The 23,380-nt window shown below is 35.9% G+C and overlaps 2 protein-coding genes across 5 annotated transcripts in view; both read left to right on the forward strand.

Annotated features, from left to right (window-relative positions):
• LOC123865346 (facilitated trehalose transporter Tret1-like) lies at nucleotides 1-12,550 on the forward strand. Of its 2 annotated transcripts, XM_045906328.1 has the most exons (11): nucleotides 1-178; nucleotides 421-473; nucleotides 508-672; nucleotides 1,824-1,933; nucleotides 2,405-2,524; nucleotides 6,274-6,429; nucleotides 7,209-7,376; nucleotides 7,800-7,932; nucleotides 9,419-9,648; nucleotides 10,255-10,449; nucleotides 12,257-12,550. In XM_045906328.1, exons 3-11 carry the CDS (start codon nucleotides 576-578, stop codon nucleotides 12,530-12,532), a joined length of 1,485 nt encoding a protein of 494 aa, XP_045762284.1. In that variant the 5' UTR covers nucleotides 1-178; nucleotides 421-473; nucleotides 508-575; the 3' UTR covers nucleotides 12,533-12,550. The 2 variants fall into 2 exon arrangements, with proteins under 2 accessions (XP_045762284.1, XP_045762283.1); XM_045906327.1 differs by having other exon boundaries at nucleotides 421-672.
• LOC123865353 overlaps nucleotides 11,196-23,380 on the forward strand; it is a 23,285-nt gene continuing 11,100 nt past the window's right edge. Inside the window, exon 1 of one of the 3 annotated variants that reach the window (XM_045906342.1) lies at nucleotides 11,196-11,210. The gene's annotated coding sequence lies outside the window, so the exon portion shown is untranslated. Of the gene's footprint in view, nucleotides 11,211-14,498; nucleotides 14,755-23,380 lie in introns of those variants that run through there. The other 2 variants (XM_045906341.1, XM_045906340.1) reach the window with 2 other exon arrangements.

The raw sequence follows: 23,380 nt of genomic DNA on the forward strand, positions 1-23,380 counted from the left end.
CTGTAGTCGATCTCAGACGCGCGCGTCCTACACGTAGATATTTTCTACAATTACTTTTTTAATGTTGCGTTGGAATACATATAAAAATATTTAATGTTAAAAATATTATGCCTAAGTATATTTTTCGGTCTTTGCAAGACGGTCAAACATTCTATTTTTGATATCATTTCCTCGAACGGTAAATAATTTGTAACGAAATTAAAAATCTATCATCGTTATAAGCTATTAATAGTTATGTGATATTATATTAATAGCCTTTATAAATCTCGTTGAATAATTCGTTAATTGCTATAGATATTTTAAGAGCTTGCAGAGAACATAGTTTTTTTGGCTAGAGAATTTAATCAGTCACATCTCTTTTTGGTGATGAAATAGAATAGAATAGAAGACAAATATAAATGTGAACGTTTTTTCACACAGGTGATGAGAGGTTCAAAGCCACTTACCATCTTGTAAGAAGAGTAACAAACGGAAAGATAGTTGACGTTAATTAATCCACCAGTTACGAGACAAAATGGGAGTTTGTTGCTAAATGCGAAATAAATCATTTTTAATGAATTATTTATAATAATAAGATGGTGAATTTAAGTGGGTGTGATCAAATCAAAATGAAATTTTATGGGGTTTTCCGAGAAGGAAGTCAAATTAACCAAGTGATATGTGCCGTGTTAAGTAAGTAAAAACCTAGCAAGTCTATCTAAGTAGGTAGGTACTTGTTTAATTTTTAACCCCCGACCCAAACAGAGGGGTGTTATAAGTTTGACGTGTGTATCTGTCCGTGGCATCGTAGCTCCTAATCTAAAGAACCGATTTTAATTTAGTTTTTTTTGTTTGAAAGGCGGCTTGATCGAGAGTGTTCTTAGCTATAATTCAAGAAAATCGGTTCAACCGGTTGAAAGTTATCAGCTCTTTTCTAGTTACTGTAACCTTCACTTCTCAGGGGTGTTATAAATTTTTAATTTACACTTGTAAAATTTTCGTTACAAGAATCTTGGTAGGCACGCTTGGATGAATTAAAAGGCATGCTATATTTACAATCTGTTATCAATTTTATCTCTCAAATTGCTATAATGGGAATGCTTTACGGAGTAGGGTAAGTACGAACCATGCAGATTTTTCACGATGTTTTTTTTAGTGCCTTACGGATCCTCCTGAGAGAAACTTACAATGCTTTACAGTTTACAGGGTTGTGCACATGTTTTATTTTAATAAGTTGACCCTGCAATGATAAAATCAGATTTCCCAGCCACTAGGCCACAAGAGTGCCTAATTTTTTATATTAAGTATGTGTTTATGTAGGTACGTTTATCCGAATCGCACCATCCGCCGTAGCAAGCAACATACCTACTACATTTCTATTTGATTTAATACAATTAATAATGATTATTTGTACTCTCATTTATTTATTTTTCACATTTTACCCTATTTTTAAACAACAAACAATAAAATAACAAAAACAACAGAAAAAATAACAGAAACACAGAAAGAACAAAAAAAAACAAAAAAAAAAACAAAAAAAATATGATTATATTATTATAGGTATAATACGCGACAGGTTGAAATGACGATCGGGGAGGGAACGCCCCGCACACCCGCACATCTCCCGCGGTAACCCGTAGACGCGACGACTCATATCCCGATTGCCATCTCAACCTGTCGCGGAATATAGTCAGGTTCAATTTGATTTTGGAAGAAAACTTTAAAGAATTACCTACCCACCATTAAAAATATTATAGAGCAATAGATAATTCTCGAATTTATAGTTTTAAGTAGGTACTCGTTCGGCAATGTAAGTAAGAAGCTACGTTACAAATCTATTCCAGTAAACCTACCGGTGCTGGCGTATGGAGCAAGTATAGGATGGACGTCCCCCATGACCCTACTCCTACAGTCCGATCACTCGCCAAAGAGCGTCCCCCTTACCGATAAAGAGGTACCTGCCTACGTATTTAATCTTTTACTTTTTTCTTTTTAATAGGTTTTTGAACCTCAAGGAAAAAACGAATCTTTATAGGACCACAGTTGTCTATCTGTCTACAAACCAACTAGACACATATTGAAATTCTCCATTTTGGTTTTTTTATTATTTGTTGTTATAGCGGCATTAGAAGTATCATTTAGATATGTATTTCTAATTGTCTATTGCCGCTATCAACAACTTTCCACCCATCTCTTTAAGGCTCATAAGATAAAGCCCGCTGACAGACAGATGGGTGAATATCGGAGGCTTAGTAATAGCTGTGGTAATAGGCTCCCGTTGGCACGCGTGCGGGTTCCGTTGGGGTGCGTACGGAACCCTAAAAAGGCAAAGACATTTAATAATATAACAACTGTTTTGATTTTTTATGTACATTAGAATAATGTATTGTTTATAAATAACGCACATTATTATTACTGTTTTTAGGTATCATTTATGGCATCCGCCCCATATTTAGTATGCATAGTGTCCGATCTAATGATGGCATACATCGGGGACAAAGTCGGGAGGAAGATAACCCTGCTGTTAATCTCTATGGCTCTTGCGGTAAGTTTTTTATATTCAGACTAGCGACCCGCCCCGGCTTCGCACGGGTGGACATTTATTTTTTCTATTTTCCGGGATAAAATATAGCCTATACGGTTTCGTAAGAATCCCTCTAAGTAATGGTAAAAGAAATTTTGAAACCGGTCCAGTAGTTTTTGAGCCTATTCAATACAAACATACAAAAATACAAAGGTTTCTTCTTTATAATATTAGTACGAGGGCGGCACTGAAAATTTCGGGAATCAAGGAAGTGACACAACATTACTATTTAAAAATGTATTTATTGCTTTTCGAAGTATTCTCCGCGAAATTTGACACATTTTTCCATACCATGGAACCAATCATTGAAGCCACCATTCCATTCGGAAGTTGGGGTCTCCAAAATGGCCGTTTTGTAGGCGTCCACAGCTTCTTCAGGTGATGAAAATCTCTGACCACGCAATGTATTCTTAATTTAGGGAAAGTACAGAAATCATTAGGGCCTAGGTTGGGGCTGTACGGCGGATGTTCTAATAATTCTATGTTTTCTTGCTCTAAAAACTCTTTTGTTCTGTGCGCGGTGTGAGAACTCGCATTGTCGTGATGGAGGATGATGCGGCGGTTGCAGTTCTCTTTACGGAGTTCAGAAACGACCTGTGGCAAACAAATGCTAGCATACCATTCTGCATTAACCGTTCTTTGTCCCTCAAGAGGAATAGTCGCAACATGGCCGGTTTTGGAGACAAACGTGGCCACCATTTTTTTTGCAACACTTCGTGAACGAACGATTTTTGTTGGCTTTAACTCATTTTCGAACACCCAAACTCGTGACTGGTATTTTGTTTCGGGTTCGTACGCGTACATCCAGGATTCGTCACCTGATACGATGTTGTATACAGCATTTGAGGATCCTGCGTGGAATCTTTCGAGAGTTCTGACGCACCAAGTAACGCGAGCCGCTTTTTGCTCTTCACAGAGCAAATGCGGTATCCATCGGGAAAACAACTTTTTTACACCTAATTGTTCATGCAAGATTATTTGTATTTGACTCATGCCAATGTCTAAAGTTGCCTGAATTTCGCGGTATGTCACATGTCGATCTTCCTCAATCAGCTTACGCACAGCATCAACGTTTTCTTGGGTGACTGCAGTTTTTGGACGACCTTGACGGGGATCATCACTGAGCTTGACACGTCCACGTTGAAATTCAGCAAACTAGCGATAAATTGTGGTTTTAGATGGGGCTTCATCACCAAATGCAGAAATCATCCGGTCGACACACTCTTTTTGTGTTAAACCACTTCGAAAGTCATAATAAATCATCGCTCTAGAATTTTCTCGAGTCAATTCCATTTTCTCAACGACTAAACAAGTTTGACAAGACCTTGTGACAAGACCGAAAATCTTTTTTTAAATAAATAAATGGTATTCGATTTTTAAAACCTAGGAGTTTTCAATTAAAAAGATTTTAATATAACAGGGACAGTGGAAATATTCCATTCCCGATACTTTTAGTCCAGCCTATGTATAGATTGAGTATACTGTCTGGGCCCTGGTAGCAGCGTCACCGGGAGCAGTAGCGAGGGCGAAGCTCTGCCTGGGGTGAGCTGTAGGGCTCTACCCTTTGTGGGTCCGGACCTGCTCCTGAAGATTCTTTCATCTCTATAATTCACTCATCTCCACGGACGAGAAAATCGCAGCTAAATTCTCTTCGTGCCACCAAATTCCATACAACTCTTATAAGCTAATCTCCACAGGGCTCTATCGCTGACGCTTGTCAAAAATGTCACTTTGGCTAGCAATTGTCGACACTTCTCTAGTGAATTAGTCGTTCGACAGTTGTCGATTCTAATGATGGAATCGATTAAATTAACATTGACTAACTTTCGATTCGTTTCTATTAGACCACGTGACATTTCTATAGCTAATGTCAACCCCATACATTTTTTGATTTTTCTACTAGCGACATCGATCGCTAATAGAATGTCACTTTGTCTAGGCCCTCTGACTCGTTGCGATTTCCGCGCCCGTAGAGACGGAGCCTAATAAACCTATCTACTCATACATACATTTTATTTCGCCTATACTTTATGTAGGTCGAGACAAATTATATTGATGGTTGAATCAATCGTAAAAATATTAGTTTAATGATTCAGTTGGGCACGAGTCACGAGCACGAGGGTAGAAAACAATGACAATTAAAATCGAATTAGGTTTTGTGTAAAATCCGCTTAGTGAATGAATCATTTTCAGTTAGGCATATCTATAATATACCTATGGGTATACCTAAACATGAGTGTGCCTACCTAAGACACCTGTTTAATACATTGGAAATGTATTACAACTTTTAAAACCATTAAAGTAATTGAAGCATGCATTGGGCGTTATTACGAGTAAATCAGGTTATCAAAAGGTGTGGTCCAAAATTTATGTTTAAAACTAGCTGATGCCCGCAGCTTCGCCCGCGTGGATTTAGGTTTTTAGAAATCCCGTGGGAACTTTTGAGTTCCCAGGACAAAAGTAGTTTATCCGTACCGCGCAACAAAGTCTTTACTTGGTAAATATACCTTCAATATCAATTTATAACCGACGACATTTTCTAAATCCCATCCACTTTGGTGATCAGATCCCCTGCAGCATCAGGATTGAGGAGTTGGAATCCAAATTTTTTTATAGGGCAATGTCGCAAAGTTCTTCTATCGATTAAAAAAAAAATTACGCAAATCGGTTCAGAAATCTCGGAGATTTCGGTATACATAGGTAGGAAAACATAACTCCTTTTTTGAAAGTCGGTTAAAAAGTAGCCTATGTCACACCCTGATAAATCCTCTACTTGTCTGTGAAAGTCCCGTTAAAATCGGTTCAGCCGTTCCGAAGATTAGCCTTTTCAAACAGACAGACAGACAGACAGACAGACAGACAGACAGACAAAAATTTTAAAAACGTGTGATTCGGTTATGGTATCGTTCAAATAACCATATGAGCTTTATATGAGGTAGTTATTTCGAAATTACAGACAGACACTCCAATTTTATTTATTAGTATAGATTTCAAGCTCATCGGGAAGATAGTTTAAAATCGATTAAAATCGATTTAAAATCGATTGCAAAGACAAACAAAGCGGGTTAATATTGCATTGTCATCCGGATTTTAGTCTTCTAGCTCTTCGGGAAGCCCAAAATTTCAACTCTCTACCTATTACGGTTAACGAAATACAGTCTGCTGACAAACAGACAGACAGATGGACAGCGGAGGCGTAGTACTAGGGTTCCGTTGACCGTTGGTGCCCTTCGGGTACTGAACTCTAAAAACTAAGAAACAAACCCTTCTCATTCCAAAATAAGATCTGTACTCAGATGTGGTTAGTCATAAAAAAATTATGCAGTTATCCATACTCCATACTAATATTATAAATGCCAAAGTGTGTCTGTCTGTCTGTTTGTCTGTCTGTCTGTTTGTCTGTCTGCTACCTTTTCACGGCCCAACAGTGTGACGAAATTTGGTACAGGGTTAGCTTATATCCCGGGGACGGACATAAGCTACTTTTTATCCCGGAAAATCAAAGAGTTCCCACGGGATTCCCAAAAGCCCACCCGCTTAACCGATTTGTATGAAATTTGGTACCGAGGTAGCTTACGTCCATGTAATTGACATCGGCAATTTTTTATCCCGGAAAATCAAACAGTTGCCACGGGATCTTTAAAAACCTAAATCCACGCGGACGAAGTCGCAGGCATCCTCTAGTCTAAAATAATTGATACTCTATACAGACCAGCTGGATAATTCTGCTGTGCTCCTTCGAGACATGGGCCCTGATCTTCGCTAGAGCGTTGGTAGGCGTGACCATGGCGGGCTGCTTCGTCGTTTGTCCGATCTATACCAAGGAGATCAGCGATGACACCATCAGGGGTGCCTTGGGTTGTTTGGTAAGTCTCTAGCCACCTTCATCTATGTCTTCGAGACATGGGCTCTAATTATCGGTAGCGCGTTGGTAGGCCTGATGATGGAAGGCTTACCGTATCAGGCAGGCTTACATGATCTATACTATAGTTACCAAGGTGATGAAACCATAAGGGGTGCCTTGTGTCAAAGTCTCTAGGCCTCCTTTATTTATTCTTACTAACATCTTGGAAAACAAAACTTAAACCCGACTGTTTCTGCTGTCTGCAGCATCAAGCCATATAACGTACCATTACATATCACGATCCCATTTATAATTTTTACTAAAGAAATATTATTAGACTATTTACTTTAACGCAAATCGTAACTTACACATACGTCATTAGTTGGTTTAACGTTGGTTATAAAAATGGCTAATTTAAAGTAGGTACCTACTGTGTCTACCAACTGGAAAAATCATGTTTGCCTGAAATAAAATAAACGTTGCAGCCAGCTATTTTATTCTTCGTAAATATACTATATAATGTGGTGCCTAGCTGTGAAAATGCTAATTCTTTAATTGTAAAGATACTCGTAGGTATTCCAGCAGCGGCGTGCAGGTCATAGAGGCATAAAAGCGCTGCTTACCCTCACTGAAATAGTTCAATGCTCATTTTTCATCGTGACCGCTAGTAATTAGGCAACTTCCTACCTTAAGCCTACCCTAGCTATAGATCTTGTGCACGCCACTGTATTCCAGGGTATCCAACTACATTAATGAAACTGAATTTTATTACATTAATTCATGGTTTGTTTATTTTTGCAGGTAGTTTTATTTCAAACGACAGGAAACCTTTTTCTCTACATTATAGGCGATTTGTTAAGCTATAGAACAATACTCTGGGTCTGCTTGTCTTTGCCGACCATTCACATGATAATATTCGTGTTTATGCCCGACTCGCCGTCTTACCTCGTGAAGAAGGGTAGAATTGAAGTGAGTTTTTCATGCAAGAATATGGTATTAACATACTTCGGCGGGGAGGGGCAACGCACGCACAACAGACGGAAACGTTTAAGTGCGGAAACCAGCCCAGAGAGAAGAAGAAGATGGTATTAACATCTCTAGATGAAAAAGCTGTATAAAAGTATTTATATTAAAAAATAAGATTTTCTATATAGGTAGCTATAGTATTTTATAGGGTTCTATTATGGTTCTATTGGTTCTGTGTTGCTGGTTATATTCACTTTTTGATGAGCGTTTTGTAGTTCGTTACTTGAAAGTAAACCAATTTTTTTTACATTAAAATTATAAAGGTACGAGAATATAAGTACCCATTCCATACTTATTAAGTAGATGCCTATTGGAATGTATGTTTTTATTGTAAGAGCTATTTTATTCATATGCTTTAATTTTTAGGAGGCTACAAAAGCTCTGGCATGGCTTCGTTGTAGATCGATATCAGATATGAAAGTTCAAGAAGAAATTGACTTTATTAAGAAAGAACAGAATAAAGACAAAGGCGCTAATCGATTTTTGCTCAAAAGTATTTGTAAGTATAATTAAGAAAACATGTACTTAGGTAGGTAGCTTTCCTAGTTGAATAATTTGAACACAATGTACTTGTAGTTCTACGTAAGGTTTTTTCCTAAGCAGCAATTTATGGTAAATATGGCTATAGGTAAATCACATTTTTGATATTATAATTTGAAAGTTTGTATGTGTGTGTGTGTATGTTTGTTACTATTTGACGCAAACACTACATGACGGATTTTACTGTTTTAAATGGAGATAGATTATACCCTGGATTAATTAACATTTAACCTACTTTTTATCCCGTAAAAATTCATGGTTCAGGCGGGATTTTTTTATATCCACGCGAACGAAGCTGCGAGCATTATCTAATTATTATTAATAATTTGTTAAGTTGAATGGCCTTAGATGAAGGTAAAACAGTATTTTGTCCTTTTATCATTTATGTTTATATTGTTTATGAGATGCGATAACGAATAATATCTATATAAGTAGGTAATTAGTAGAGCTGGGCCGACTAATATAGGTAGGTCCTATAAGCTTGATGTCCCTTTCCTAGTGTAGGTATCTAGTAGAAGTTTTAGGTTGGTATACCTACTGGCCTATATTGACCTCCGTTTACTAGTCTGATTGAAACAAAGTTATTGTATCATTGAAATAAATAACTGCTAGTAATATCAATGGCACGATACTATACATCTATTTCATTTAAATGTTATCTTATTATTTGAATACTTTATTACATACAAGAAAAGACAATTAAAACATAATTATTAAGTATACAAAAACGTGGCCTTGTCCCTGAAATGATCTCTAGCATAAATATTTTCAAATGCATTCCACTGGTTTGGAATAACTTTCCTACTGAGAAGAGCCAGCAAGAAACTCGTCGGTTGCTCTTTTCAAGTGTTCAATTTACAATAACATGCCATACTATCTAGCTAATTTATCAGTGAAAGCAGAATCGGATCATTATTTCCGGATATTACCCTGATTTCCGGCATTCCGAACCAGCGGTAAATTATTTTGACGATTCAAAAGTTTACTTGAATCAAAAAAAATCTATTCTTTTATCATCCCCGAGCACTAGAGGCTATCATAACGCGAACGAAGTCGTGGGAAAAAGTTAGTACCTATTGGATAAAGATAGAAATATTTAAGATGTTTTTTACCCCCGACCAGGCTTACTTACGACAAAAAGAGGGGTGTTATAAGTTTAACGTGTGTATCTGTGTATCTGTCTGTGGCATCGTAGCTCCTAAACTAATGAACCGATTTTAATTTAGTTTTTTTTTTGTTTGAAAGGTGGCTTGATCGAGAGTGTTCTTAGCTATAATCCAAGAAAATCGGATCAGCCGTTTGAAAGTTATCAGCTCTTTTCTAGTTACTGTAACTTCACTTCGTCGGGGGTGTTATAAATTTTTAATTTACACTTGTTCTTATCTTAAAATGATGGTTAATAAATAACAATATATGAATAACATACATATTAATCTTACTTGCAGTCACCGATAAGATCCTCTTCAAGGCCTTCCAAATCGCATTGGTGGTAACTCTCGCTAGGGAGGTGTGTGGTGCAATACCAGTCCTCAACTTCGCTGGAGAGATCTTCACATTGGCTTCGAAAGATAGAGGATTAGTTCTTACCCCGAATCAACAGGCTATGCTTCTTGGAGTTGTTCAAGTGGTCGGATCTATACTTGCGTCCAGTGTTGTGGAAAGATGTGGGAGAAAGGTACTTATTTAAATGTTGTTGATGTTGTGATGTGATAGAAGGCGATTAGTGGCAGTTGACTCATCAACGCCCAGCCCAGACTTGGAAAAATAAAATTTCCCGCCATTAAATTATTCATCCCGCATTCACACTCCTTGTAAAACCTCGCCTGTGAAATCTAGTCAAATCTGTTGTGATTGTGAACGTCATGATGGCCGCTCAAGTGCTGGAAAACTGATGAAATATCTTCCAAATAATTGTACCTAAATTGACCTACGATCCTGACGTCAGGTTGGCCGGTGTATGAGAATCTTTATTTATTAATAAATTGATCAAGGTACTAATTATTTCCATATAGGCACTAAATAGTACAATTATTTGGAAGATATTTCATCAGTTTTCCAGCACTTGAGCGGCCATCCTGATGTTCGCAAATCTGTTCCGTTTTTCTGAAAAAAAAAAAACAGAAACCTGTTCTGTTTTTGAATGACAAAATTTTTAAATGGGTTTTGGTAATGGCCAAATAAATAATCGCAGTTACGCATACTCACAATATTTTATTTTTAAGTTGTTCTAATTCTGCCACATAATTTTAATAGCATTCTTACGGGATCTTAACTTTTTCAGCCACTACTCTTCGTAACATCATTGGTGTCTGGGCTGAGTATGTGTCTGCTCGGATCCTGGTTCCTGCTACGCGACTATGAAATCCAGGCTCCTTCGTGGCTGCCATTGATGACTCTGTGTATTTGCATTTTCTGCGATGCGTCAGGACTTCAGCCCATTTCTATCGTACTTGCCAGCGAAATATTTTCTTACAAGGTAATTATAATCATAGTCGAAATTCCTCGATTACGTACGAAACGATTTGCTTCCTCTTTCCTAATTCGAACCGCTAGGATATGGAACGCCCTTCCGGCGTCAGTTTTCCCTTCCACCTATAATATGGGTACCTTCAAGTCAAGAGTGAATAGGCAACTTCTAGGCAAGCGCGCTCCATCTTAGGCTGCATCATCACTTGCTAGCAGGTCTGATTGCAGCCAAGCGCTAGTCTATATAATAAAAAAAAAAAAAAAAAAATTAATGGAGTACAACAATGGTTGAGGGGTGTTATTGTAAAGTAGCAAACAAATTATGCTGTCATGGCGTGTTACGATGTGACAAACGATTGGGCTCATACATTTGATATGAAGTCATACGCAATTGATGTGTTTACTATCACTCAGAACACTTCGCAAAAATTTTCTTGATGATGGTTAAACTAAGTATAATTCGACTTAATCGCTGAGTGTTGAGACTGATCGTTATACGACACAGCACGACACTGATGTGTTTGCACTTTGACGTTTAACTCATTGATAAGTAAAATATGCATCATACACTTCTATAAACAATGCCGTGTTAGGTAATTGAATAGGTACACAATATAATGCAATCATTTATTCTGAAAAAAATGTCTCATTTTCCTCGTCAGACAATGTTTACAACGATATTTGGAATGCAGAGTATTCATGGAATTTAGTAGTTACCTACCTACTTAGGCATATAATGTTAAACAAAGCAATTATACTTTAAACACATAGGTAATCACAAAATATGGTTCTTTTAATAGGTATAAAATAACATGAGCCTGCTAATTCTGCGGACTGTTTTGGTTAAATAACTGACATAACAATTACCATAGGAATTGCCTGTTATTTGTTTGGCACTTGTAACAAGTAGCTATATGTAAATATCTCGATTGGTATAAATTGGATGTAATTTGATGACCAATTTTGTTTTTATATAACTAGCTTTTGCTGTGGCTTCTTCCGGAACACTACGAGATAAGAACCACACGTTTTTAGGGTCCCGTACCTCAAAAGAAAAAACGGAACCCTTATAGGATCACTTTGTTTCTGTCTGTCTGTCTGTATCTCTGCCTGCCCGTCTGTCGTTTCATGGTACTTCTTGTTGAGTTGATACTAGAATGAGTTTGGCAGAAAGTAGGTCTTATAGCACAAGTAAAGATCCGAAAACCGTGGATTTGTGGTTACATTGCAAAAAAAAAAAAATGTGTTCATGAACTAATTAGTATTTTCAATTTTCAAAGTTAAATAACGATACCAGTAGCGGTATCATATGAAAGGGCTTTACCTGCACAAACTAGAACAGATTTTTATTTATTGTCATACATAATAGTTTTTGATTTTCGTGCAAAATGTCGGAAAAAATACCCGAGTACGGAACCCTCGGCGCGCGAGTGACCCGCACTTGACTGGTTTTTCCGTATTAGAAAGGTTCCTGTGTAGGTCTGCAGGATTCAAGTTTTCTATATTACTTATATGCTTACCTGTCATCCAGGATGAAGACTTTAGACCACTTTAGCAGTTACGCCGCGAAGAGATAACTAGACACTTTCACATTTATTACATTTTTAGCTAACTACCTACATAATAATAAATCTATTGCATATAAGTACCTACCTATAATATGCCTACAATACTTTAAATGATTTCACCGGTGGAGTTTCTTGTTGGTTTCTCGGTAAGAAGGGTTTGCAGAACTCGACTAAGGTTAGATTTATTTGACTATTCAAAAGTACTTACCTACGTTAAGTTTAACTGAATACTTATTTTCCTTATTTCAGTATCGTGGCATTGTAATGGGAGTTACAATGGCTATGGCATCCGTGTCGGATTTCCTTCAACTGCTATTCTTCAAGCCTTTAGCGAAAGCTGTAGGTATACATGTATCATTTTTCTTCTTCGGACTCGTCTGCTTAGTTACAGCAGCATACGTCATACTAGTCATACCTGAAACGAAGGCTAGATGTCTTGAAGATATTTATAAAGATCTAAAGAAAAATAAGACAGTTGAAGAAAAAGAAGCTACAGAAATTAAAGAAGAAATAACGAGATTTTAATTTCAATAATAAATAAATATAAAATTATGTTTTTTTTTTAATTAAACGCATAACCAAATAAAATGTAGAACTAATCAGATCATGCTTAATTTTTTATTTTATTTAATGTAAATAAATTTGTAAAGATTGTAAGTTTGTACCGTTTATAGTAGTAGCCTATGTAAAAATATATAGAGAAATCTATGTAAATAAAATAATTTTAAAGCTTAATTATTATTGATCCTACTTATTACGAGAACACCGTCTATTCCATCCAATCCAACGCACGACACTTTTAACCATGCCTAAAATTTTTGTAATACCTAAGATCGTTTTGTGCAAAAGTGTCAAGAAGACGATTGGGAGGCACGAATTTAGTATACCTAGGTCAAAGTGAACTAGTGCTGCGCGATAGTAGTAGCCTTGGTATCTACCTGCTGAAATTAATTTGAAAATTCAAGAAAATACCACTTTTATTTATTTATTTCATAGTTTCAACATTTCACTTCGGCATCCTCATTGACTACCAATTTCAAAAAAAAAATTCTAGAGTAGATATAGTGCCGATTACACTTCTGTATGTGTATAGTATGTAAACGTCCACTGCTAGAAATAGGTAAGGTGTTTTGTATGGATTTTCAAAAAACACGCTTTTGGTACCGTCCAGCCGGTATCCAGCAACTCTCTTGAGATCATTCATCTACCTAGTGGCTGCGCCATGCCAGCATCTTAGAAGTTGGGATCAGAACCCAAAATTTTTCGGTTTTTAGAGCTATGTGCCCTACCTAGTATGACTAGTTCAGCATTGACTCATTCAGCTACTTCTAGCTCTTCATTTCCGAATTCTTTGACCGACATCACCTGCGCGAGTGCATATCCTCATTGCTAATGCAGTAGAGCTGAGACTCTAACCATACTAATATTATAAATGCGAAAGTGTGTCTGTCTGTCTGCTACGCTTTCACGGCCCAACCACTGAACCAATTTTAATGAAATTTGGTACAGACTTGGGATACATCCTGGGAAAGGACATAGGCTACTTTTTATCCCGGAAAATTGAAGAGTTCCTACGGGATTTTAAAAAACCGAACTCCACGCAGGCGAAGCCGCGGGCATCCTCTAGTAGTCTATACGATTATCAATATACACACATGTGTAGCACACGTGTGTGTATTCGAGTATAGGAACTGTATACACATTGGACTGAGATCAAATTGATGCGATATTCTCGCAGTGGTCAACTGGTTTTCTTGAATCTGATGAGAAGGTCACATACAACAATCACTATGATTATAGTCTATGAGAACACCGTCAAAAATCTTATATTTCGAATACACACACATTCATTGGAACAAAAGGGATGGCTTATTGTTTGCGCAACGGATCAGCCTGACTGTCCAGCGTGGAAATGCAGCCAGTATTCTTGGCACCATTTTCATGCAGGCATGATTTGTATAGTCAATAGGTAAGGCTAGTTTTAAGTTTTATTGTAATATTTTCAATACAAATAAATTGCGTAAATTTTATCTATTTCAAAATAGTTAATTGAATTTATTAATAATTGCTCAAGGCATATTGCGGCGAAAAAGCGACACTAGATGACAACGGGCTACTCCTAACTGGTTAGAAGATAATAAATAATATAGTGAACTGTACTTTCAGTACGTTAGAGCAAAATATAATATGATGAACAGGCACGAATACGCGCGTCGACTAGCTTTGAGTCTACCGCAATAGGAATAAGTATATACCTACTTCTGGAAGCAGGACTGTGTAATATGTATTGCATTCTAAAATAAACGTTATAATTCGTTCTTACCTATTATGATTCATTTTAATTACTTGTAGCTCTCAGGCTAGGTAGGTATCTGCGCTTATAATAATTATTACGAGTATGTTGATCGCTTTTGTACCAGCAAGACTTGTTGAGTTTTGATTAAAAAATTAATTAAACTGTGAAGTATTAAAATTAAGTGTTAAAATTGATTTGAGGCGTTTTACTATTTAACTTAATGGTTTTGCAATATTTAAAAAAAAAAATCATAACATGTCACCACGTAAAATGTGATTTAGTTTAAATTATATTATAGGTAGGTATATCTAGTGCGTTTGGTTATAATATAATAAAAATGGAAGTCGTGGATTAAAAATAGTTCAGCAAAGCAGACTTTTCATTTACCTCGTCGTTTTAACAAAGTGTTTTTTTTTTTAAATGTGGAAGACAATAATTGAAGAATATGTAAGTATTGGGTACTGAAGAAAATAATTCTTAGTAATTAAATAAGGGCTATAATATCTTGTAGGCTGTTTGTAAATATAACCGACTAGCTGATACTCTATATAGTGGGAACTCTTTGATTTTCCGGGATAAAGAGTAGCCTATGTGCTAATCCAGGGTATAATCTATCTCCATTCTAAATTTCAGCCCAATCCGTCCAGTAGTTTTTGCGTGAAGGAGTAACAAACATACACACACACACACACACACAAACACACATACAAACTTTCTTCTTTATAATATTAGTGTGATAGGTACTAATATTATAAATGCGAAAGTGTGTCTGTCTGTCTATGATATATAGACAGACAGACACACTTTCGCAGACATTGTTTTGCATTGTGCAGATATTGTTTGTCTGTCTGTTTGTCTGTCTATCTGTCTGTACTATACCCCGGGGACAGACAAGACCTACTTTTTATCCCGGAAAATCAAAAAGTTCCCGCAGGATTCGTAAAGACCCATCCACTTAACCGATTTGTATAAAATTTGGTACCGAAGTAGCTTGCGTCCCTGAAATCGAAATAGGCAACTTTTTAACCCGGAAAATCAAACAGTTCACACGGGATCTATAAAAATCTAAATCCACGCGGACGAAGTCGCGGACATGCTCTAGTTTTATTATAATCTACTAGCTGATACCCGCGTCTTCGTTCGCGTGGATATAGGTTTTTTTAATCCCATAGGATCTCTTTAATTTTCTGTGATAAAAAGTAGCCTATGCGTTAATCCAAAGTATAACGTATCTTCATTCTAAATTTCAGCCAAAGTCCAGTAGTTTTTGCGTGAAAGAGTAACAAACATACACACATATTATGCACATACACACCAACTTTCGCCTTTATAATATTAAGTGTGAACTGTGAAGTAAGTAGGTAATAAGGTGTATTATGAAAAGAAAAGGTTGAAGTACTCTGCCCACCAACACCCAACCCAAACCCTTGGATCTAGAAAGTAGTTTTGCACAGACGATTTCTGTATAATGTAGACAAGAAATAAGGCCAGATTTTCGGAAATTCGTACGGGAGCAAAGCCACGGGGTCGCTATAGTAGGTAGGAAATAACTAATAACGTTAGAGTGTGTTACTTCCCATATTATTACACAGATTTTTGTTCTGTGGCGGGTAATTACCTGCTCAACCAATTTTGCTCCATTTTGAGTTAAAAAAAAAGATTTTGACGAATTGAGAACCTCCTCCTTTTTTCGAAGTCGGTTAAAAATGTGGTAGGTATCTAGATTAAATCTATACATACAATAAAATTGTAGAAAAGTGGTGTCTGTACAATGGAAATATATAAAAAAAAGTAGCAGGGGTTGTTATTATATCGATGCCGAACCCGAAATTGTAATTAATATTTTTTTTGTCTGTTTGTCTGTTTGTCTGTGTGTTTGTACACGCTAATATCAGAAACGGCTTATTCGATTTAGATACGGTTTTCACAAATATTTTGTAGTAAGCTTCACTTAACATTTAGTGTTTATTTCATGTCAATCGGTTCATAAATAAAAAAGTTATGTCAATTTAAAGAATCACGGCGAACATTTTTAACGTACAGAGTACGTACTACACGCCTCGCGCCTGAGCGTCCGTGGCTATATAAAGCGCGCTGATTCCACGCGAACGAAGTCGCGGGCACAGCTAGTGAACAATATCTATACTAATAAATAAAATTGGAGTGTCTGTCTGTAATTTCGAAATAACTACCTCATATTAAGCTCATATGGTTATTTGAACGATACCAACACTGAATCACACGTTTTTAAAATTTTTGTCTGTCTGTCTGTCTGTCTGTCTGTCTGTCTGTTTGAAAAGGCTAATCTTCGGAACGGCTGGACCGATTTTGACGGGGTTTTCACAGACAAGTAGAGAATTGACCAGGGAGTAACATAGGCTACTTTTTTAACCGACTTTCAAAAAGGGAGTTGTGTTTTTCTACCTATGTACACCGAAATCTCCGAGATTTCTGAACCGATTTGCGTCATTTCTTTTTTAATCGATAGAGGAACTTCGCGACATTGTTTCATAAAAAATTTGGAGTCCAACTCCTCAATCCTGATGCTGCAGGGGATCTGACCAATCCACGCGGGCGAAGCTGCGGGCATCAGCTAGTACACCAATAGAATCCTAATCTTTACATCCGTGAGATGATTTGCTTGGCTGTCGTATTCCACGAATGAATGCAACCATGGGTTATTAGGGGTCACTTTGATAAATACCGATACAAATAAACGATTGAATATTAATATGGTCGATATAATGCAGTACCTGTTTTTGGGTAAGGTCTGACGAAATCACAAACACAATCTTTATGATAAATTATTACACTTTTATTTCATATTTAAATTTATTAACTTTTACATTTGTGTCAAATAAATGTTGTTCCTCTTACGTTAGTATATTTTTGAATGTCGTCGTTTTAAAACCACTCTTACAGGTAACCTCTCCACGTTTATTAGCCACTCCCCTTTTTATCTTATCGTTATCGGCCAATCCAAATTGTACAATGAATAAACTTAGTGACTAATATACAAATCATCAAGCTCGTTTCACAAATCATCTAAGTAATAAAGATGTTTTCATCTTATATATTGATTACAAATATTATCCTTTATTATGCTACAATTCATCAACTAAAAACTATAAGAATTTTATATACAGTACGTTTATCGATCAGATGTTGAACAACTTCAGCCAATCAATGACGCCTTCTAATATGATGTTATGATTTGAGTGGCGCCAACTATGTTTTATAGATAATTAATATGGGCCAAGCTTACAGCTCGGCCATCCTGTTTTAAGCGAGTCTCATCGCTTTTAAAAAAAAATTAAAACTTAAGTAACATGTAAACTTCACAACCAAAATGACAAAGACTTAGTTCAACAAAACAAAAAAAAAATTAAGATAGTAATTAATTAAATTAATATTCTTGCTAACTTAACTAGAAGGAATATACAGTTTTATTGATACATTGGTATTGATTATGATTGCAACTTAATTTTAGAGCACTCGCAGCACCCCTTTCCATCCGATATAATTAGAAAATAGCAGATAAACTCAATTCAATTCCAAACTATTTACCCTCGCAACTTTACCTGCCAGTCTACAGTAGCACTCAAATTTAGCCTTTAATCTAAAATTCATTTTTCTGTTCTCTTCCGCTAATATTAAAATAAAAAGATGCAGACACTCTAAATTTATAAATAATTTTTCAAAAATCATAAAGATATCAAAAATTGCGAGACCAGTAGCAACTAAAGGAGGCCTCAATTTAATCAAAGAAGGTAGGTATATGCATAAAGTCCGAAGCATCAATTATAACTCACAAGCCAATATTTTACAGGAACACTCAATAGAGATTTGGGGATGAGCATGTAAAACTAATTACTAAAAACTACTTTAAAGGGTTTCAAGTATCTCAAAATAAATTGTTAAAAGTTCTGTTCCAACTAGACTCTCCTTCCCACTAAAGAATTATATAAGAAAACTGATGAACTATATTATATAAGTCAATTATACAAATTCAAAATATGTCTATTTGTTAGGAAAATACTATTAAAGTCCGTACATACACGCATCACTTTAAAGCTAAATCTCATAAATATGGTACACAAAACGAACATACCTATTATGCTACAATTACATAAAGCTAGGACTAATTATGGTATGTAAACTACCTAGCTCTACTACATAATGTACTTGCCGAAACTCATACTGGAGGAAAAATCTTTTACAAAGTTTAAAGTTTAATCAAACAGTGTCAAACACCATAGATATCTTAGCTAGATGTAGGTATAGTTTGTTAACGAATATAACGTGTTTTGACTTTTTATATTATTGTATAGTCACCATACCTTTAAAGATTATGTTTTCTTCTATATTTATATTTAGAATCGGGAGCGATTCTTAATATGAATATGTGTAAGTGAACTTCTTGTCCTTTTGATAAAATAAACTCTCTAAACTTAAAGTTAATCGCCGCCAGTTCTCGATTTAAATCACAAAACATTTTCATACACTTTCAACGCAATAGTTTTACGCACATATTTTCTTCTTCCCTTCTTATTGGAAAATCGCGGATTCCGAGCCTTGGCGCGTCTCTCTTCTACCGGGATACATATGTGATTGTCCTTATTTCCCTCCAGATCCAAATTTTTAATGACCCTTATCCTAGGGTTCTTTCCCTCCAGATCCAAATTTTTAATGACCCTTATCCTAGGGTCTACCTCCTTCCTCCTATAGGACTTTTTGTCCATAGCCCGTAACCTCGGGGCTTTCCTTCCTTGGGACTTTGTGTCCCTGACCCATACCTAGTTTTGGGTCTTTCTTTTCCTCATTTATTCATTTCCAACATCCTTGGATCCTGCAAACATAAAACACTTTGAGTAGACCGTTCATTTAATTTTGTTTCATAAGCATCCATCATAATACAATCCGACCTAAGAGAAGTAATTTTACTTGGTAACCTAGAAAACCTATTATCATTATTATAATTTAGTTTTCTCCAGTTCCGTACCCCTCGAAGGGTGCCTACGAGACCCTATTTTCTAAACCTCTGCTCTCCGTCCGTCTGTCCGTCTGCACGTGCGTCACGGCCTGAACTGTGAACGGCGTACCGTGAACCGTGATAGTTAGAGAGTTGAGAGGAACGTGATTACGGATGTATGAAAATCCTATGCCTGGTTGCTTCCAATTCAAACTTTTTCTTTTAATGCAGATTACGCTTCCCATATTTCTTACAATTACCTATTGTTTTTTTTTTTTTTTTTTTTTTTAGCAAAATCCACATTCTGAAGTACTAATGGACAATGTTAAACAAACGCCAGGGTACAGTAGTTGCGTCACTTGTGCCTCTTAACCATATAATATCTACATGCAAAAAGAATCTTTGATTTATAATTTCACATGATACTTATATATTTTATTTTAGCCATAATATGCACCATATGGCGTACTTTGTCGTTTCGAGTAACATAAGCAGAACTACCAAATTCGACCCTGGGAACGACACAGTCGCGACTCGCCGCCGAATGATACCTATTAGTTTATCATTAATTCCTTTTCATAGAGAAAAGCGATATCAACATAATAGCAGGAAAAAAAATGAAATAAATATTCCGTTCGATACATCTCTATTCTCTACGACATCAAGATCTCTATCACAAGCTGATCGATCATAAAGATTAGAAGAAAGTAGGTACCTTATACATTATTTTATATGTTAACCGTAATGACCCGCATCTGTTCGATTTTCCTTTATTCGTTTCGTAAAAGATTCGTCCTCGTACGTCCATCATCATCATCATCGTCATCTACATCGTCATCATCATAAGGTCACTGTTGAACATAAACCTTCCCTAGTAAGCACCACACGTACTGTCCTCAGCCTTCCTCATTCAACCCCTGGTTCCTATTGATACAAACCACTAAACCCCCCCCCCATCAAATGTGTACCTATCTACATCCATCCATCATACCCAAATGCCGTGCTGGTTGATGTGATGAGCGACAAAGTGTTAACCTCTTCAATACCTCATGGAACTGTAGGAATAGCCATGGAAGACCTCCAAACCGAACGTTGATATTTTGTGTAAGTGGTCCCACGAGTCAAAAAAAAATATTCTTGTCCATAAAGGAACAAGCCACGATATAGATTCTTCTATCGGAACTTAAATATTCCAATCACTGCATGTATTCCAACTAATCAGTTTGCTACTGTATATTTGAAGTTGATAATAAATAAAAATGTTAGCTTAATTAAATTCCTATGATAATTTGATTTTTGGTGCATCAACCAGCTTCACCTATTATGTAAAATTAAATATATATATTTTTTTTAAATTACCGGCTGTACATTTTAAACTAACCTAATCAAAATATACTTTCTTACTAATAACTTAATCTTAAAAATTTTCCAGAGGATCCTTCCGCCTCAAATTAACTCAATGATAAAAATGAACAGGAAACTTTAAATGTTGTAAAATCCAGCCAATGCTTCGTACCTTGCCTTATTAATCCAATAGGTACTTCTTTGGATTTTGTCAAAACAAAATACTTTTACTTGTTGAGTGTATAATAAATAAATAATGTAATAAATCAATTAACTGTTAAAGCTAATAACTTTTACAGAAAGCGAACCTCATGATATCTCTTATGAGTTTTAAGCGTAAAATTACCACGCCGAAAACAAAACATGAGCTGACAGTATTCTTATTTGATATACATAATCCAGTAATACTATATCTATCTACATAATTCGTAAATATGTATGTATAGTTTGTAAGTTACTATTTCACTTTATGCTGTTTCAATGCTTTAAGTTATTATTTTTATCTTTGTCTCATTTTTTTAGTTTAGCCTCATTCTATTTTTAAACTTACTATTTCGCTATAATATTTACAAGTAACCTCATCGAAGACTACACGGTCTTCTGATAACCCAACAAGCATTTATCCAACAGCTATCGCTTTCACCCGAACGGAGGTTCCCTGAAATATACTGAGATAACAATACCTAGTTGACACATGGATGTACAAGAGCGGCAACAAGCTATGACCCCCTCTAGTCATAACTATATCTTTATGATTGTAACATTTCAAACAGTGAAAGTATGTATAAACGATTTCGTCCATAGGACATGCGCTCTAAAGAATGTTAATATAATTATCAGCAACTAAAAGCTTGAAGAAACTAATAGGTACAACTTGTCTTTGAAGTATGAAAATATGCACATTTATCAAGTATACCAGTTCATCAAACATTAAAGTACGCATTTATAAAATGATAACTCACTTATTAATCAAGATAACTACCTGTTTATCAAACCTACCCTACCAAATATAAATAACTACTCACCAAATGTAATACTTTATAACTTAAGTAAAAATATGAAACAAATGTGCATCAACCACATACATACACTCTTCAAATTCATCCATTTATCAAAATGTTATATAATATAACCATTCACCAAATCCATTATATACTTTGTTCATTAAATAGCTTAGTCAAACTTTACTCCACTTGCCACGATTGCAAATTTTCCAAAATAGTCAGCCGCAAACATTGCAGCTCATCTCACTTGATAATGCATCCCTCCCTCAGAAAAACAGGCATTAGGAATGTCTTTCCAAGACGCGCGAGAGACAGCCACCGTGGCTTTTCGCGAGATTTAATCCAAATTGAACTAATGCCTAAATAAATGTTTTAATTAGAGGGCGATTGCTTTTGCAACCTCTAACCGTCCAATCAAACACCGAAAGTATTCAATAATCCGAGACGTAAATAAAAAACCCGTCAGAACACCGTATTTATAAAAACAGAGACAAGAAAAAGATTCCTCCTCGCAATGAGATCGCGTGACATCCAACAAGTGAATTATCGACTTTATTACACAACTTATCCTCAACATGTTTTACATCATTTCCTACAATTGAAATCTTTCTATTTTAAATACCCTAACTACAACTTCATAATCCAACCAAAAATCACACTAGATTTATCCCTCGGTCCCACATCTTTAATGCTTTTTTTTTTTCTGTTTCGGTAACTAAAACAAAAAAAATATATATATACTCATGTTATAAAACGTTGTCAAAGCTTTCCTGAACGCGCTAAATAAGCAAAAACATAAAATCAGGCGAAATGCCAGACCAGCCGAAAAACCTTCAATGCTTAATCAGCCTAAAAAAAAAAATTATGATCACTATTCATATTATCATGAGATACTACCGGCGCTCCTAAGCGAAATTTATAAGGCACCGCATTTCGATTTTATCAAACAGACTGATCAATTTCGAGAGCACAACAAACGTGGTTTCCTGAGAGTTTCGTTAACTAAATGCATATCGAAACTGAACTATCGCGAAGCGAGTCAAGCGAGCGTGAAAATTTTTTTAAATATATTTCTGGGATAATGTCATGCCACAAACGCGAGCGTAGTGCAAAGATATTTGCCTAAAATTTCTTTCGTACAACAAAGAAAATAGTATTTTGGTAGTAGGTACTTATAATCGCGCCCTGCCCTAAGGGCAGTACTGTAGGTATATTACCATTAAAAAAAAACTTACTCTAATTTTAATAGAACATTTGCCAGGAATTTAACCCGCCAAGCGATGTTAATCCAATAAAAACAAAATCATATTGCATTTAAATGCGGCAGTACACAGTTAATTGCGTGAATACAGGTAAACAAAAAAAAAAAACCCCGCTGCCCATATACTATACCTACCTGCTACTCGTAGTACTCAAATTATTGTGCCAGTATTAAAAGTAAATTAGCTGTTATCTAGCGTGGTAGACTACGGCCTAAACCCTTCTCATTCTGTGAGGAGACACTTGTTGCTCAGTAGTGGGCCGGCCATGGGTTGTTCATGGTGAGCTGTTATCAGCAAAGTTATGTTTGAAACTCAAACATTACGCGTTTCAAGTGGTAAAAATAGATAAATGAAAACATTTCTCCTCACTTTTGTAAAAAAAAAAACACTTATTTATGCACCCCGTATTTTAAAACTATCTGACTACCTACCTACCATAATTTTAAATTTAGTTAAAGAATAACCAGATAAGATAAACCTACTTTTACACCCATT

This window comes from Maniola jurtina, chromosome 5 (assembly GCF_905333055.1).
Source record: "Maniola jurtina chromosome 5, ilManJurt1.1, whole genome shotgun sequence".
Taxonomy (NCBI): Eukaryota; Metazoa; Arthropoda; class Insecta; order Lepidoptera; family Nymphalidae; genus Maniola; species Maniola jurtina.

What these genes read in the sequence shown, in the direction of transcription:
- LOC123865346 (XM_045906327.1), top strand. Translation starts at nt 576, where the DNA reads ATGGTGAATTTAAGTGGGTGTGATCAAATCAAAATGAAATTTTATGGG. An exon ending in AGTGATATGTGCCGTGTTAA is followed by an intron (nt 673 to 1,823) that starts GTAAGTAAAAAC and finishes AATCTATTCCAG; the next exon opens with TAAACCTACCGGTGCTGGCG. An exon ending in ATTTTTGCTCAAAAGTATTT is followed by an intron (nt 7,933 to 9,418) that starts GTAAGTATAATT and finishes TCTTACTTGCAG; the next exon opens with TCACCGATAAGATCCTCTTC.